Here is an 18448-nt window from a genome sequence, read left to right as displayed (position 1 = left end):
ATAGATGCCTCCAGGTGTCAACAAGGGCGAAACCCCTTAGTAACCAACTGAACCTGGTTTCGTGGTCCAGCTGAGATATTCTAAAAGCTAGGCTCAGTCTGTCCAGACAAGGGTTAGCTACCACGTTGAAATAGCTGGGATGGACGGATACCTGGACATTAAGGAGAAACCGTCTCCAAAAATGGCAGAATTATATGGAGGAGGTATATACCAGGCAAATATTTAAAGGAGGTTATCAGCAATTTTAGCAAGTAGAAATACGTATCTGCCCTGGGGGTCCAATACCAATGCCTGAGTTTCAAAGGGTACTGATTTAGTTATAAGCACGGACACACCTCTGGAATAGGGAATACGGGTGGCATGAAATGCCCCACCAATCCAGGGTCGCCTCAACAAGAGCTTTAATAGCTGCATGCTGTTCCTTCAGAAATGATAGAACCGCTATGCGTTTTAGTTTGTCGCGTAGGCCGCGTACATTCCACGTTACAATTTTCAGAGGGGCCATACTGGGAACATATGATAGAGTGCAGGCTTAGCTGTCACGGAGAACCCAGGTCCAGACAGCATCAGCGTAGCATATAATAGGGCACACTAGTCAGCTAGTGCATAGAAAGATGACATCACATATAACCTCCTATCTGTATATTGCTCACACGGAAGAATCACCATAATAACCAATAACTTCCCAACCCACCCGCCTCTACACACACTCTGGTCCGACCGCATCTGGAGTATTCTGTCCAGTTCTGGTCGCCAGTCCTCAGGAGGGATGTGTTGGAGCTGGAGAGAGTCCAGAGAAGGGCAACTAAACTGATTAGGGGGTTGGAGGACCTTAACTATGAAGAGCGGCTGCAATCGCTCGATTTATTCTCCCTGGAGAAGAGACGTCTGAGGGGGGACATGATAGCAATTTATAAATATCTTAATGGGGAACTCAGCTTAGAAAAAAAGCTGTTCATTCGAAGGGATTGCATGAGGACTCGAGGACATACAATGCGATTAGAGGAGAAGCGTTTTAACCTCAGGCAACGAGGAGGGTTCTTTACTGTTAGGGCTACAAGATTGTGGAATTGTCTACCACAAGAGGTGGTTTCTGCGGGTAGTATGGTGGCTTTCAAAAGACTCTTAGACTTACATCTCAAGGATCAGGACATTAAGGGCTATGTGCGATGATTACAGCCACACACACCTACACAGGTTGAACTGGATGGACTATTGTCTTTATTCAACCTCAACTATGTAACACCCCAACCTGTGTGAGCATAAGTCCCAAATTGAACCTTAAACATGTATATGTGGCTCCATCACCAGCATGGTGTTCAAGTCAGAGACCAACAGAGGAACACCAGCTGGGGTAATATGCTTGAAAGAAATAATGACCCCTTAAACATTTTACGGAGGGAGCGAACATCCGCTGAGAGGCAGTCTGTGCAATAGGACCCAACAGTAGCTGAGGAACGTGTCATTTTTCTAGCCACAGAGCTGCTCAAGTTCCTTGGCGGTAATAGAACACGAGATAAGTCCATAACACTGTAACTGATTTATTCCAACATGAAACCGTTTTAACTTTATGAACAGAAAGTGTACCAAAAAGGGATGGAAATAAGGTTTGCTTTAAGTTGGCTGCGCATATATTAAAAACTATTTTCTGCTGTGAACCCGAAAAAGCAGATATAACAAAAGTGTGTCATAAGCAGCATCCCTCATGTAGATGAAGTGTATAGCATAAGGGTCCTTTTCATACTCACGACTCCAACATTCATGAATTTAGCTGGTCAAGCCATGAGACTGCTGCTTCTGGTTCCCCAAAAAGTGAACAGGATCTTCGCCAACCACACAAAGTTGGGCGGAAAATAGAAGAGAGTACTTTAAATTATGGGTTCGTAGGCATCTCTTAACTTCTGTAAACCTGCTACGTTGTTGCTGTATCCCAGCTGAAAAATCAGGGAACACCAGGATTTGATGGTTAGGGGTATGTTACATTTTTACCTGGTCAGGCGGAAAAAGGGGCCACGTCAGTTGAGGAATTTCACGTCAGTTGAGGAATTTCTCAATGAAGACACGTGGAGGTGCTCCTTGGGGTATCTTTTTAGCTGGCATGCGATGTGTGCGTTCCACAACGAATGTTTATGAAAAGGCTACTCGCCCATATGTAGAAATTAGCAGCTCCTCTAGAAAGGTTGCAGGGTTGGCCCTTCTCTGAGCCCTCCGTTAGAACTATGAAGCATAGGTTGTTGCTCCGCATGCTATTCTCAAAATCATCCTGCTTCTGTTGTAGCTGCACAATGTGTCGGCTCACCTAGTCAGCTGAATCCTGGAGGGGGGGCATCCTCCAAGTGGCCCAGACGGTGCTCAGACTACGCAACACAGTCCCGCAACTTTTGGAGATCTTGGCAAAGCAGTGAGATGTCCACCTTCACCTCTTGCTTCCAGCCTCCACCTTCCATCTTATTTATGAGTGTAGTCTGACAGGCAGAAATCGCCTCCAGTATCTCACTGTTGTTTGCAGCCGGTGGGCTTGGAGCAGATGAAGGGGAACCGCCATCTTTGGCCTGCATGTCCTTGTTCTGCCGACTAAATATGTCCAGTATTGCAGTCGTGTCTGTAGCCTTGCGTGACACGTCGCAGAAGTGTACCGGGTCACTATTGGTAGTTTTCCGGGAAAGGAAACTCGATATTTAGATACAGGATCTAAGAAGAAATATACCGCCGGGAGAGCTTAGCTCAGATACGTCCTATTGCATGTAGCTTTAGGCCACAGCCCCCCCACTCACAGGAACTTTAAATCGTATCTCAGTTTTAGTCTGTAGGGTTCAATATGGAGTTGGCCCACCCTCTGCAGCTAAAGCAGCTTCAACTCTTCTGGGAAGGCTGTCCACAAGGTTTATGAGTGTGTCTATAGGAATGTTTGACCATTCTTCCAGAAGCGCATTTGTGAGGTAAGGGGCACGGATGTTAAATGAGAAAGCCTGGCTCGCAGTCTCCGCTCTAATTCATCCCAAAGGTGTTCTATCGGGTGCAGGCCAGTCAATTTTCTTCACCCAAAACTCGCTCATCCATGTCTTTATGGACCTTGCTTATATATTGTTTGCATTTACATGCAGGCAAAGATATCAAACAAAAGTGACTGCTTACAAATAATTATACATACAGGGGTAATTACAACTATCAACTTTTATTATATAATCCCACCCCTTTTGTGACAGGTACCTTCTCTTACTGCCTTAATCTTCACCTAGGCGAGGATGAACTTACTTAAGGTTGCACACTTCCACCCGCAGCTTCCTGGGATAACGCCACACATCCCTGGTGGCTACAGGAACAGTTTTCCTGCACTGCATGTCACAGTTCACACAGTCACGAGCAGACTATTAATCATCAGGAAGTCACAGCTAGCCTCCAATTTCAAGATGGCAGCATGGAAGATCTGGAGTTTTGATAAGAACTGGCTCCCAGGAAGACAGTTCTGGACTCCATGGGCTGGTACATCTGTATTTGTAGCTGCTGACTTTTCTGATTTTTTTTTTTTAAACAAGAAGTAAAGTTCCTCTTTAAAGTCCATTTAAAATTACACGTCCATCTAAGCCTACCAAGTTCACAGGGTGACAATGGTGCTGCATGATTTTACTGAAGAACAAACACTGTTGCCACCCTGTTAAAAAAAAAAAAAAAGTGGAAAATTAGTAGATCTACTGTCAGGATCAGCAGGCAAAAACTATGTTATGGAAGAATCAGAATAAAAAAAATCTGCTGTTTAAATACTAGTGACATAATGTAGCATATACAGTATCTCACAAAAGTGAGTACACCGCTCACATTTTTGTAAATATTTTATTATATCTTTTCATGTGACAACACTGAAGAAATTACATTTTGCTACAATGTAAAGTAGTGAGTGTACAGCTTGTATAAAGGTGTATATTTGCTGTCCCCTCAAAATAACTCAACACAGCCATTAATGTCTAAACCACTGGCAACAAAATTGAGTACACCCCTAAGTGAAATTGTCCAAATTGGGCCCAATTAGCCATTTTCCCTCCCTGGGGTCATGTGACTCGTTAGCGTTACAAGGACTCAGGTGTGAATCGGGAGCAGGTGTGTTAAATTTGGCGTTATCGCTCTCACTTTCGCATACTGGTCACTGGAAGCTCAACATGGCACCTCATGGCAAATAACTCTCTGAAGATCTGAAAAAAAGAATTGCTGCTCTACATAAAGATGGCCTAGGGTATAAGAAGATTGCCAAGACCCTGATACTGAGCTGCAGCATGGTGGCCAAGACCACAGAGAGGTTTAATTAGGACAGGTTCCACTCAGAACAGGCCTCGCCATGGTTGACCAAAGAAGTTGAGTGCACGTGCTCAGCGTCATGGGAAATAGACTTATGAGTGCTGCCAGCATTGCTGCAGAGGTTGAAGGGAAGGGGGGTCAGCCTGTCAGTGCTCAGACCATACGCCACACACTGCATCAAATTGGTCTGCAATGGTTGTTGTCCCAGAAGGAAGCATCTTTTAAAGGTGATGCACAAGAAAGCACACAAACGGTTTGCTGAAGACAAGCAGACTAAGGACATGGATTACTGGAACCATGCCCTGTGGTCAGATGAGACCAAGTCAAACTTATTTGGTTCAGATGGTGTCAAGGGTGTGTGGCGGGAACCAGGTAAGGAGTACAAAGACAAGTGTGTCTTGCCTACAGTCAAGCATAGTGGTGGGAGTGTCATGGTCTGGGGCTGCATTGAGGAAACCATGAATGTCAACATGTACTGTGACATAATGAAGCAAAGCATGATCCCCTCCCTTCGGAGACTGGGCCGCAGGGCAGTATTCAAAAGTGATAACCCCAAACACACCTCCAAGATGACCATTGCCTTGCTAAAGAAGCTGAGGGTAAAGCTGAAGGACTGGCCAAGCATGTCTCCAGACCTAAACCCTATTGAGCATCTGTGGGGCATCTTTAAAAGGAAGGTAGAGCACAAGGTCTCTAACATCCACCAGCATTGTGATGTCATCATTGAGGAGTGGAAGAGGACTCCAGTGGCAACCTTTGAAGCTCTGGTGAACTCCATGCCCAAGAGCGTTAAGGCAGTGCTGAAAATTTTTGTGTGGTGGCCACACAAAATAATGACACTTTGGGCCCAATTTGAACATTTTACCTTAGGGGTGTACTCCCTTTTGGTTTAAATATTAATGGCTATGCGTTGAGTTATTTTTAGAGGACAGCAAATTTACACTGTTCTACAAGCTGTACACTCACTACTTTACATTGTAGCAAAGTGTCATTTTTTCAGTGTTGTCACATGAAAAGATAAAAAATACTTACAAAAATGGGAGGGGTGTACTCACTTTTGTGAGATACTGTATGTAGTTGAAGAAAAGGAATTTTAAAGAGAAGATTCTCCCTACCTGGGTAAAACTACATTTGCTCTCTGTAAAGCTGGCCATAGACGGGTAGTTTTTTTGTTTGTTTTTTTTTGTTTTTTTTCAGTTCAGTCAACTAAAAAAAAAAATCTTCCTCCAGAAATCCCCCACAATGGAACATGGCATTATTACAGCAGGACCAGGCACCATCAGAAAACACTGATCAGCGGCTGCAGCTGCTGATCAACAAAAGTTTCCAGCAAGTCCGTTCGACAGAAGTCACTCAAACAATTAAACTTCTGTAGAGAAAGTACAGCCACACCCTGATAGAAATTCAGTGCATGCTGAACCGGCCAATTTTCGATCCATCTATGGCCAGCTTAAGGCCCCTTTCACACAGGCAGACTGTTCAGATTCCCCTGTTCGTTTTTTTGGCGAATCTGAACGGTCCCCCCATGCATTCCTATGGGGCGTCGGATGTCAGTGGAGACATGTCCGCTGACATCCGACCCGATCCGTCAAATCTGGACGGATGGAAACCCTATTTTCCATCCGTCCAGCGGATCGGATGAGAACGGACCAACGGATACACAGCTGTCCTCCTGCTGCTCAGCGGGGGATCGGCGGCTCGATCCCCCGCTGAGAAAAATAGAATCTGTCCGACGGACGGATAGTGTGAAAGGGGCCTAACAGAAAAAAAAAAAAATTGAAAATCAAAGCAAAAAAAAAAAAAAAAACCCCACATATTTACAAGTCCATAGAGGCCAGCATGGTCTACCTTGCAGCTAAACTTCTCCTTGTGCCTTTCACCTTCTGCACTGCCACCTTGAAACCCCAGATTGTGCATGCACAAACACATTTCAGGTCTCTGCCCGATTTATGGGAGCTGGCAGAGACCTATGGCATGACTGCACTTATGAGACTGCACAACACTACATCCTTGAGTGAAACACTGACTCCTGTGTGAGTGGACAACCCAGGAGGCAGTGGGTAGCCAATCGTTACATCATCCTCTCCAAGGCGAGGACTCAAGAAGAGACAGGGTGCACCAAATAAAAAAGTATTTACGCTGCCTAACATTAAAAAACTATCTGCTATTGTGAAGGTCCACTTTAAAGCTGTGTCTAATATTGATACTATAGAGGTTTTATTACTCTATGCAATCATTTTTATCTCAGATCTACTAAGGATTCCACATGATTGATGTTGTCATATCTGTAGATGCATGGCTTGAGACTATTTAATTCACCATAATGATAAAAGAAAACCTGTGACCCTGGTATTGGCAGATGGCTTTAGGAATCCTTCTGGGCACTGAATAAATTACTGCAATCTGCTGAGCACAAACTGCTTTGAAAGGAAGAGCTATAGGATAAAAGCCGTCTGAATGAGAGCCATTTATTACGAAGTGCCACAAGAGCAGATGGCCAGAGCAATGTACATAACAGCATGACTTCCCCATACATGTAAGCAGAAACATACACTGAAATAGCAGCACTGCCACTAAGCAGCTTACCAACAGACTGCAATGTGAACGGGTAATATGAATCCAACTTAGTAGTCTTAAAGTGTATGTATTGCAAAAAAAATTCTAGATGTCAAGTTCTTGCTTACATGTGCATTACACAAGTGTTATCATTTTTAAAATGCATAAGCTACATACTGTCTATAGCAGGAGAGAAAGCCAGAATGTGCGTGCTATATGTCCATATCCTAGCAAATCATGTACAACTATTAACAGAATATGTAGTCGTGGACTATGTGTGGATATATAGAAGAGGAACTATAGTACCATAAAAACAACTTTATTAATGTACCATTAAAAATCTATTACATAACATTAAAAATTACTCTCCACATAGGGGTTTAAGATCCAGATTACAGCTCACATGCGGACTCGACACGTTTAGAGAATATTGTGAACCCCTATGTAGAGGGTAATCTTGTTGTTGCATAACAGATTTATAATTGCACATAACAAAGTTGTTTTTATGGTACTCAGTTCCTCTATATGTACACGTAAAGTCCATGACTACATTGTTCTGTTCATAGGTACATACTGTATAGTATGACATGCGGTGTTTTAGCAGCATCATAGACGACCGCTCTTTTGCCGCCAAAACACAAACGAGTTGGGCCAAGTGCTTTTCAGTCATTCAATGGAAGCCTTCTATGTGTATGAATGAATAAAATTACTACCTCGGATTGCTTCCCCCTTGGCCAGTCAAAGGAAGCCTCTTAATTCATTCATAAAAATACACGGTTTCCTTTGCAGGGAGGGTATCTATTGTTGTCCTCCTGTGATCCTGCTTAAGACTCCGCTGATCACAGATCGGGGTAAAGGGCCAATCACAGCAGCCCTTTACCAAGTGATCAGCTGTGTCTAATGACAGCTGATAACAGATGTCAACACAAGCCGGTTATGGGCTTTTCTTTCCTCGTGCTGACAGTGTGAGGAGAGAAAAAGAGACAATACCTGGCTTGTGTTAAAGGGACATTGACACTGATAATCAGTCCCAACAGTGCCCACCAGTTCCTCCTCATCAGTGCCACCTATCAGTACTGCCCATCAGGACCACCTACCAGTGCCCATCAGTGCATGCTCATAGGCACACATCAGTGATGCAGAAAAATGACCTGTTTGCTAAATTTTATAGTAAACTATGAAAAATGCTTTTTTTTTTTTTTTTAAGTTTGTCTTTTTTGGCTTGTTCAGCAAAAAATAAATACCACCAAAAGAAAGCTCTATTTGTGTGAAAAAAATATATAAAAATTGAATTTGGGTATAGTAATGCATGACTGCGCAATTGTCATTCAAAGTGCAACAGCGCTAAAAGCTGAAAATTGGCCTGGGCAGGAAGGGGGTGAAAGTTCCTAGTAGGCAAGTGGTTAAAGTGAAAACAAACACAGACTTCAACCATAAGGCTACATTCACAGTAGTGCGGGCTTCGGGAAGGCAGGTAATAGCATGCCTTCCTGCACGCACAGAAAAAATGCAACACGCTTTAGGAGATGCATGGGGGTACCATTAATCCTAATTGCACCCCCAAGCACTGGATCCCGCAGAGTGGTTTCCCACACTGGGAACAGAACTACAGTATGCAGTTTCCCCGCGGCCACATTTTCTGAAAAGGTGCAGGGACCTTTTTCCTGCATCTTCAGTGGGTACAGCAGTCAATTCAAATGAAAAGGCTGTGTGTACCTGAGCAAATGCAGTCGTGGGGAAACCATGTAGATGTGAAACAGGGCTCTGATAACTGACAATGAGTGTGGTTTCTCTTGAAAATAATGTAACCAACAATAATTGTCGATATACTTTTACCTGTATAAGCCGATCCAGTCTCCCTTTAACCGAGAAGTAAGCTGAGGACCAGCCTTCTCCAAAGTCTTCATAAACTCCTCCTGACTGAAGGGCTTGAGCTGTGGAGGACTCTGAGGAAACAACACACATACACACAATGGAAAAGGTTCCAACACTAGGACCATCTTATCATCAACAAACAGCAGACAGAAGAGACTCACCTTCCAGGCAGAGATGCTCTTCAGCAACGGCATCAAACTTGCTACATAACGTTCCTACAGAAGCAAAAGATACAATGAGTACCTGTCACCGACGCATATTGTAGGCAGATATCTTACAGAGAATGTAATTATATAACTAGCAATTCAGGGACAAGCTCAGGTGTGTTCAGATCCTATTACAAAACCGCTTGAGTAACCCCTCCATGAAAACAAACAAAGCTCACCGCCAACCATCAGCATCCAAATTACATGTCCCTTGTATATGCGCAACTCTGGGATTGAGAATGCCTTAGCTGCTGATGACTGCCCTTGAGCAGTGACAGCTTTCTAGCGGGAGAACTCAGGCAGGTTTGGACTAGGGTAAGAACACACTTACGCTCATCTCTGCTAGCAATTTAAAAAAACAAAGAGAAAAAAAAGACCTGGCATCAGTATTTCGAAGTAAAATGACAGGCTGATAATTATAGCTTAAAAGAGTTGCCACACTACATTTACGAAAATGCAAATATTTTATTGCAAGATCATACGGTTTTAGGTTTAAAACGATTAAAAAGGGTCAAATCATCCCTAACTGATACATATGTTTAGGACAATTGCGAGCAGACTGAACCACTTGTCTGAATTATATTTATATAGGCGAGTCTGACAACCATATCTTGATTCCCAGCTTCACCAAACTGTATCTTAATTCCCAGCTCTACCCAATGGAACGGAAGGCCTATGGATTCCTTTTGTTAGAACAATGGGATTGAGATCACAGGACTGGATAGAAGAGGGGCAGGGCTTTAAAACCCAATAGGAAAACCTCACTGGAATTGCTAAACAAAACATATAACAAGACAGTAGGTGATCCAACCCACCAGTATCTATAACGTATCAAATAATTAGCATTGGGTAGATTGATCTTTACAGTACATGTTCGGACATGCATTGTACACAAGTTAGGCTGCACAACCACAGATCCATTTCTTGTCCATAACTTTATTGAGGTCATCGGCAAGGACACACTACCTGCTAACCACAGCTGATACATTTTACCCCCTTGCCGGGTTTTTTTTTTGTATAGTCCTACAATTCCTTTACAGTTAGGCCCCACTTGGGGTCCAAATGTGTTGAAGGAAGTTCGCAGGTAGAGTGTCTTCACCACTTGCCTTAATAAAGTTATCAAGAAAAAATACACTGAATCCATATTAAAGTATTCACAGCAATTCACTTTTTCCACATTTTGTTATGTGACAGCCTTGTTCCAAAATGGATTACATTCATTATTTTCCTCAAGATCCTACAAACAATACCCCACAATGACAACGTGAAAGAAGTTTGAAATCTTTTGTAACATAATTAAAAATAAAAAAATCACATGTACCTAAGTATTCACAGTGTTTGCCATGACACTCAAAATTGAGCTCAGGTGCATCCTGATTCCACAGATCATCTTTGAGATGTTTCTGATTGGAGTTTGAACATGATTGGAGTCCCCCTGTGGTAAACTCTATATAAGGTCCCAAAGTCAACATGGCTTTTCAGAGCTAAAACCAAGCCATGAAGTCCAAGGAATTGTCTGTAGACCTCCGAGACAGGATTGTATGGAGGCACAGATCTGGGGAAGGGTACAGAAAAATGTCTGCAGAATTGAAGGTAACAATGAGCACAGTGGCCTCCAATACCAATAAATGGGAGAAGTTTGAAACCGCCAGGACTCTTGCTTGAGTGGGCCGCCCAGCCAAACTAAGTGTTCGGGGGAGAAGGGCTTTACTCAGGGAGATGACCAAGAACCCAATGGTCACTCTGACAGAGCTCCAGCCTTTCTCTGTGGAGAGAGGAGAACCTTCCAGAAGAACAACCATCTCTGCAGCACTTCACCAATCAGGCCTGTATGGTAGAGCGGCCAGACGGAAGCCACTCCTCAGTAAAAGCCACATGGCAGCCTGCCTGGATTTTGCCAAAAGGCACCTGAAGGAACAGAAGAAACAAAATTCTCTGGTCTGATGAAACAAAGATTGAACTTTTTGGCCTGAATAGCAAGCGTCATGTTTGGAGGAAACCATGCACCACTCATCACCTGGCCAATACCATCCCTACAATGAAGCATGGCAGTGGCAGCATCATGCTGTGGGGATGTTTTTAAGTGGCAGGAACTGGGAGATTAGTCAGGATTGAGGGATCTCTGGAGAGATCTGAAAATGGCTGTGTACCAACGCTCCCCATCCAACCTGATGGAGCTTGAGATGTCCTGCAAAGAAGAAAGGGGGAAACTGCCCAAAAATAAGTGTGCCAAGCTTATAGCATCATACTCAAAAAGACTTGAGGCTGTAATTGGTGCCAAAGGTGCTTAAACAAAGTATTGGGCAAAAGGCTGTGAATATTTATGTGCATGTGGTTTTTCTATTTTTAATACATTTGCAAAGATTTCAAACAAACTTCTTTCATATTGTCATTATGGGGCATTGTTTGTAGAATTTTGAGGAAAATAATGAGAGTAATCCATTTTGGAATAAAGCTGTAACATAACAAGATGTGGAAAAAGTGAAGCTCTGCGAATACTTTCCGGATTCACTGCATTTCTACATTTAACCAACTAACATTTATAAGTCATGTCAGAACATGATGGTGAAGGTCGACCCACCCAGAAATGAGTTTTGATAAGTGACACATACTGGTTGGCTGGATCACTTACCGGATTGTTATATTTTTAGCAATTCCAGGGGTTAGATTTTTCTACTTGTAATTTATGCTCTGCCCTCTTCTATCCAACCCTGGTCTCTCAATCTTGCTGTGTTAACAAGAGAAATTTAATTGGCTTCAGCAGGTGGGAGGAGACTGTGGGAGGAGATGAGGACTGAAGATGGTTGGTACCTGTGGATGGCAGTGAGGGATACTGAAGCAGAGTAAGAAGATTGTGGCATTTCAACATGCACTGGTGTAGATGCCTTTTAGTGTTCACCCATCCATTTCTTATTAGTTCTCAAAACGCGTCTATACAGCATTGCATAACATCGCAGGTGTACATAGGCTGCTGTGCTGCATTAAGGTTAAACATTTTTTTAATGCATGGATGTATGTTGCAGGCCTATTAGAAAGAATGGGTACACACCCCAAAATGCATGCACAATGCATGTGAGCAATCCAAATCCTTGTGTAGTTGTGAATAAGCTACAGAGAGACATAAAAAAGGGGTTTGAAAGCATGTCAACCATTCTCAATACATACATACATACCAGAGGAATGATGAAGCTCTGAGTAAGCTCTAGAAAATGTCGGCGAAGAATTGCATTTTGTGCTTCTGACGGTCGTTTCTGCTGAACACCCTAGAATACACACAAACAAGGCATATTCACCTTAATTGGGGAAGAAAATTCATTAGAAAGCAAAAAACATCAGGGATCCGGATGACATTTTAGTGGACACACTTTATACATTTCAGTCAGTTTACAAAGTACTTTGTGTTTAAACCATAGATTTTTGTAATGTTGTGAGAAAAAAAAAAAAAAAAAAAAATCTAACAAAACCCAAGTTTTTTTGCCAATTTACAAAGACTTAATCCAAAAACTTTTTACAACAAATATGGCTATCTAGGCCTGCAGTCATTTTCTATATTTATAGAACATACACTATAATGTCAAAAGTATTCGGATGCCTGCCTTTACATGCACATGAACTTTAATGGCATCCCAGTCTTAGTCCAGTGGGTTCAATAATGATTTGGCCCACCCTTTGCAGCTATAACAGCTCCAACTCTTCTGGGAACACTGTTCACAAGGTTTAGGAGTATGTCTATGGGAATGCTTGACCATTCTTCCAGAAGCGCATTTGTGAGGTCAGGCAGTGATGTATGACGAGAAGGACTGGCTCGTTCATCCATGTCTTTATGGACCTTGCTTTGTGTCCTAAACCTTGTAGACAGCCTTTTCCAGAAGAGTTGGAGCAGTTATAGCTGCAAAGGGTGGGTCAACTCAATGTTGAACCCTACAGACTAAGACTGGGATGCCATGTTTTTATGTATTTTGCTTTGTGCACTGATGCACAGTCATGTTGGAACAGGAGTGGGCCATCCCCAAACTGTTCCCACAAAGTTTGGAGCATTGAATTATCCAAAAAGTTTTGGTTCCCTTCGCTGGAACTAAAGGGACAAGCCAAATCCCTGAAAAACAACCCCACGCCATAATCCCCCCTCCACCATATGACTTGGACCAGTGCCCAAAGCAAGGTCCATAAAGATATGGATGAGTGAGTTTGGGGTGGAGGAACTTGACTGGCTGCACAGAGACCTGACCTCAACCCAATAGAACACCTTTGGAATTAATTAGAGTGGAGACGGCGATCCAAGCATTCTCTTTCAGCATCAGTGCCTGACCTCACAAATGCACTTTTGGAAGAATGGTCCAACAGTCCCAAAGCTGCAAAGAGTGGGTCAACTCAATATTGAACCCTACGGACTAAGACTGGGATGCCATTAAAGTTCATGTGCGTGTAAAAGCAGGTGTCCCAATATCTCTTGCTATAAACTTGATTGGGGTTTGTAGTGATGGTGCAAGTGTAATGCTTGGAAGAAAGTCAGGTGTTCTGGAACAATTTAGTGAAAAATATCCACAGCTTGTGAAAAGGCACTGCTTGTGTCATAGACTTGAATTGTGCATTTCAGATGCAATTGATTCTGATCCTTGTCTTCATCATGTAACATTTTTGAGAAGTTGTATGATGTGTATCAATCAGTCACCAAAACACCTGTTGGAGCTCTCTGAATGTACAAAAGAATTAGAAGTACAAATTCTTAAAATTGGAAAAAAAATGTAGTTAGGTGGGTTGCTTCAAGCCAGAGAGCTATACGAGCAGTTTGGGAGTCATATCCTGCACTGCACAGTCATTTCATAAAAGCAAGCTTAAATTCAGCTCATAACAGTAAGCAGAAACCTCTATTCAGTGGCCTAACAAGGTCCTGACGTCAGAAAATGATTTGTTAAACCTTGCTAGGGTTGCGGATGCTGTTCAGGAAATGGGACTGTTATCTGAAGACCTTCAAAGAGATGACATCACACTTCCACGAGCCTACCAGCTGATTAATCGGTCAGTTCATGCAATTGAAAAAATGAAAGACATGCCTGGCAAACATCTGAAAGAAGTAATGGAATCTCTGGATAAAGGGAATTTCAAAGGTGTGACCATCAATTCAAAGAGTACAAAAAGCCAAGTGAGGATAAATCTCCCTCAATTTTATCGGTTTGGTGGATAATTACGCTCCAGGCTTTATGCTTTAACTGTGAGAAACAGACCTGCAGCTTCATCACACTCAGGTGAATTTGAAATTCTTGTCTCTGAAATTGGCATCCTGAATTCCCAAAACTGGCCAATCAATGTGTACAGTCCTTGGTTTGAAGATGAAATGATGCTGGAGCAAGAGTTTCCGTCTCAACAATGCATCCATGATCTGTGAAGGTTTCAGAGAATTCCTTGATAATGGTGGTGCAGAGGTTCATGAAAATCTGAAACCATTTGTGACAGCAGTTAACAGTCTTCCAGTGACATCCTGTGATTGTGAAAGGGGCTTCAGTACAATGAATTTGATGATATCACCCATTAGGAGTGGGCTTAAAGCAAATCTCTCGAGTTTTTCAGGAAATTGAGGGCTTGTGCATCATTTGAATAATGTCATTCTATTTCTGGTCTGTAAAAGTGGTACGCACCAGTCAGATTTTTACTTTAGGTTGTGACCCCAATTGAAGATATTTTTTGAATAGGCAAAGTGACAATCTCTTGAAGGGTGAGCCAAGACCCTAAAAGGCAGTTGTTTCATTGTGTCGCTTTTGATAAAATATCATTTAATCCATTATGCAAACCCCCTGGTATCACAGCAAATATTTTTGCCTGCAGGGCCCAGTATTCCACTGCTCTCTGCACAATCTGTCACAATCAGTGTGCCTCCACATAACTTCCACTATCATGCAGAGATTTACATTATGTTCTTGGCTGCAGACACTATTCTTTGTCCTGAAACAACACGCAACACGCCTGGGAGAGCCATGACAGACGGTGATGTCTGGGGTCAGTCTCCCAGCACGTAAACCTATACAGGATCTGACACTTGCCTTCTGGCTGATTAGCCACCCTGCCAATATTACTGGAAATCCTGGACCTGTAATGATAACTGCAGGGTTTAGCAACGGATGTCATTACTCAAATTAAGCACCAAGACTACTCTTCTTCATAGGTTTCTTCACTTTTGTGTTGCATTTTTAGGAACTTTTGATGCATAAACCCTTTAAAAAGGACAACTTGTGTCAAGCGGTTTTGAAGCACAATAGAAGCAACTACACGACCAACGTGCATTTGGGATGAATTATACACAAGGAAGCAATAGGTCATATTTCTACCCCTCCCAATGCAAAGCCAAAGTCACTTGCTAGACCAGCAGCTCTGATTGATTGCCAGTATGTGAGAAAAAAGAAAGTGTGAAGATGTAGCTTTACCCCCCATAATGTAGGGCTACAATCAAATTTTTTTTTTTCTCATTCTTATTTGAATGTGAAAGTGCAATTAACAAATGAGTGGCTGCAAAATTTGGCCAATAAGACCATGTAAGAAAGACAATGGACAGCATTTTAGCATAGTTTGAGAGCAAACTAACAGCATTGAGTTCAGGGATGAACATTAATAAAGACCTGAATCGATGACAGTCGGTCTCATAGGTAAAGGGAAGGGGAGGTTGTCTCAATTATCACATTAGACTGTGTAATTTGATTCAAGTGTCAATATGGAGCGTTGATTGGAGGATCATCAGTTAAAGTGTCACTAAACCCACATCATTAAAAACTATCAATAAATGTTAAAGAGCAGCTGAATCAACCAAAATTTTTGCAGAATACACATAGCAAATCTCATAGTAACTGAGTGACTATGAACAGCATGTAATACATCTCTACCTTGTGTCCATGTCCCCAATTCAGCTAAGGGATTTTGCAGCTGTAGGGGCAATTCTGCACATGCTCAGTTTTCAGTGAGTTTCTATGCTGAGCATTTCCTCCCTATCACATCTGAACAGCCCATGTGACTATAGAATCACACATGTGGGCGTATACACAGTGGTAAATGACAGCCAACTCCCTCCTCCTCCATGCACACTAACCAGCTACACCCAATGGGGGCAGGGTATTACATGTAGATTAATGGAGGCTTCACCTCCCTCTTATTCTAAGACACAGGCTGGAGGGAGCATAACACAGCCTGTGGCATTCAGCCCATGTGACTATAGAGTCACACATGTGGGCGTATACAAAGTGGTAAATGACAGCCAACTCCCTCCTCCTCCATGCACACTAACCAGCTAAACCCAATGGGGGCAGGGTATTACATGTAGATTAATGGAGGCTTCACCTACCTCTTATTCTAAGACACAGGCTGGAGGGAGCGTAACACAGCCTGTGGCGTTCAGCCCATGTGACTATAGAGTCACACATGTGGGCGTATACAAAGTGGTAAATGACAGCCAACTCCCTCCTCCTCTATGCACACTAACCATCTAAACCCAATGGGGGCAGGGTATTACATGTAGATTAATGGAGGCTTGTGGCGTTATTACCAAAAAATAAAAAAGATCTCATTTCAAATACCTATTTGCATGACAATTTAAAACAGTTTATCGATATTATTTATTTTCACTCTGTATTCCAAAGGCACTTTTTTCAATTTTTTTATTTTGAACATGTGACCAGCAGCAGAGGACTAGAAGTTCCTCCTGCTGAGGTTTCCCTGCAGACAGGCTGGGAAAGAGCTGGGTCATGTGACGATTGTATGTCAATTAGGAAAAAGAGTCTGAGTTGATACCACTGAGCATATTGGAAGCATTGCCAATCAGATCGGATTTTACTGTGCAGAGATATTTCAGAACACACCTAGTGGAATTAGATGTTTGCCAAAAGAATCGTAATAGTCTGAAAGCCATGATTACCAAGAAACTGCACTTTTATGAATATTCAATATGTCCAACATACAGGAGAAACCAAAGCAAAAGAAAGGAACCCTTTTAATCAATAACAGCTTTTAAAAAAACAGTTTTTATAATAATCTTCTAAATCTGAACTCCTAAAGGCAGATGAACATTTCCCCTAAAAAAAATATTTTTGACATACATCTAGCATACTTGACTATGTGTTGATAATAGTAGTAGCAGCATAGGGAGAGGGAGGGGCAGTACTAGAAGCCAATTAGGCTCTGATACACGCACATGTGTGGACAAAGAACATGTGGACAGGAGGAATGAGCAGAGTGGTCATTGAGAGTAAGGTGACATCAATGTATTCCATTAAAACCAATTTGTATATAATTAAGCCTGTGAGTGAAATGTTACCATTACCTTTTGCAACTGCTTAATAATCTCTTCATCTTTGTTTAGGTATGGCTTATAGGAGCTATAGACACCTAAACACAAAAAAATAAATAGATTAAAATAAAAATTAGGACATATTGTAGGCTTAGATTATGCAGCCTAATGCAGAAATGCGTTTACCAGGCTTTGAGTCCAATGTCTTTAGTGTTTTCAGCTTCTTTACTTTCACCTGTTTGGGAACATCTCCTGCAGAAATATTCAAAAATACAATAAATTTTACTCTTTAGGAAAGGCCATGTACAAATGAATCACTGGTCCATATAGTTAACATGGGCACACTTTGCAGCTGGAGGTTCAACCCTTTTAGTGCTACCTGCATATTTACAGCTGCCGGATTGTTTCCAATAGACCCCCGATTTCTCAGTAAAGAGAACCCGACAGTAAAAATGCTATCAGATACAAGGCTATTGGTCCCTTATGTGATAGCAATAAAGTTAAAGTTGTTGTAAAGCTTTGTTTTTTTCTTTGGGGGGGGGGGTAACCTTTTTGCGCCTAAGCATAAAACAAATCTAAATGCCTTAGCTCAATTTTGACATGTGTTAATAAAACGGTATATATCATCACAACTACTTCGTTCATCAAGGTGGATTATACCTTGTTTTTTCAGGACAACTTTGGCTTTTCTTTGGTGGTTAATGATAATGGATATCTCCTGATTTTTTTTTTTGTTATCAAATGAAAACTGGCTCAAAATAGTTAAAAAAAATTTTTTTTTAAATGTAACTGTATATTTCTTGCTGCTACCTGACTTACCACCAAAGAACAACCCAAAACAAATTCTCCTGCTCCTGATGATCGCATAGATACTACATATGTGTATGTTAGTTGTTGTTTATACCCGTAGTAAAGCCCAGAAAAAACTGTGCGCATTTTGCTTTATACTATATACTATACTATTTATAAAAAAAAATCCTGTCCAAAAAATATTGAACCTGACTTTTGACCTTGACGTTTGATCCAGACCTTGACCTAAACACTAACCCTGGCACTGACCTAGATCAAACCTCGATCTTAGTATTTTTATTTTATTTTTATTTTTTTTAACCAGTTCTTGACTGCCCCACACAGATATACTGCGGCAGGGCGGCCCTCCTGCACGAAACGACATACCTGTACATAATTTCGTGCATTGGGTCTGGGGAGCGCACTACCACCAACCCGCTCCCACTGTGATTGTACACAGCAG

The 18448-nt window shown here is 42.0% G+C and overlaps 1 protein-coding gene across 1 annotated transcript in view; it reads right to left on the bottom strand.

Moving 5' to 3' along the window:
* The window catches only part of DENND6A (DENN domain containing 6A), a 121887-nt gene that overhangs the window by 11191 nt on the left and 92248 nt on the right, over positions 1-18448 (bottom strand). The window contains exons 13-17 of the mRNA XM_082265514.1: positions 17383-17448; positions 17230-17294; positions 12101-12190; positions 8883-8936; positions 8683-8792 (exon numbers count right to left, since the gene is read on the bottom strand). Of these exons, the coding sequence (XP_082121640.1) occupies positions 8683-8792; positions 8883-8936; positions 12101-12190; positions 17230-17294; positions 17383-17448 (385 nt within the window). The remainder of the gene's footprint in view (positions 1-8682; positions 8793-8882; positions 8937-12100; positions 12191-17229; positions 17295-17382; positions 17449-18448) is intronic.

This window comes from Pelophylax lessonae (assembly GCF_965119305.1).
Source record: "Pelophylax lessonae genome assembly, chromosome: 8".
NCBI lineage: Eukaryota > Metazoa > Chordata > Amphibia > Anura > Ranidae > Pelophylax > Pelophylax lessonae.
This window is presented reverse-complemented; position numbering and strand designations above follow the sequence as displayed.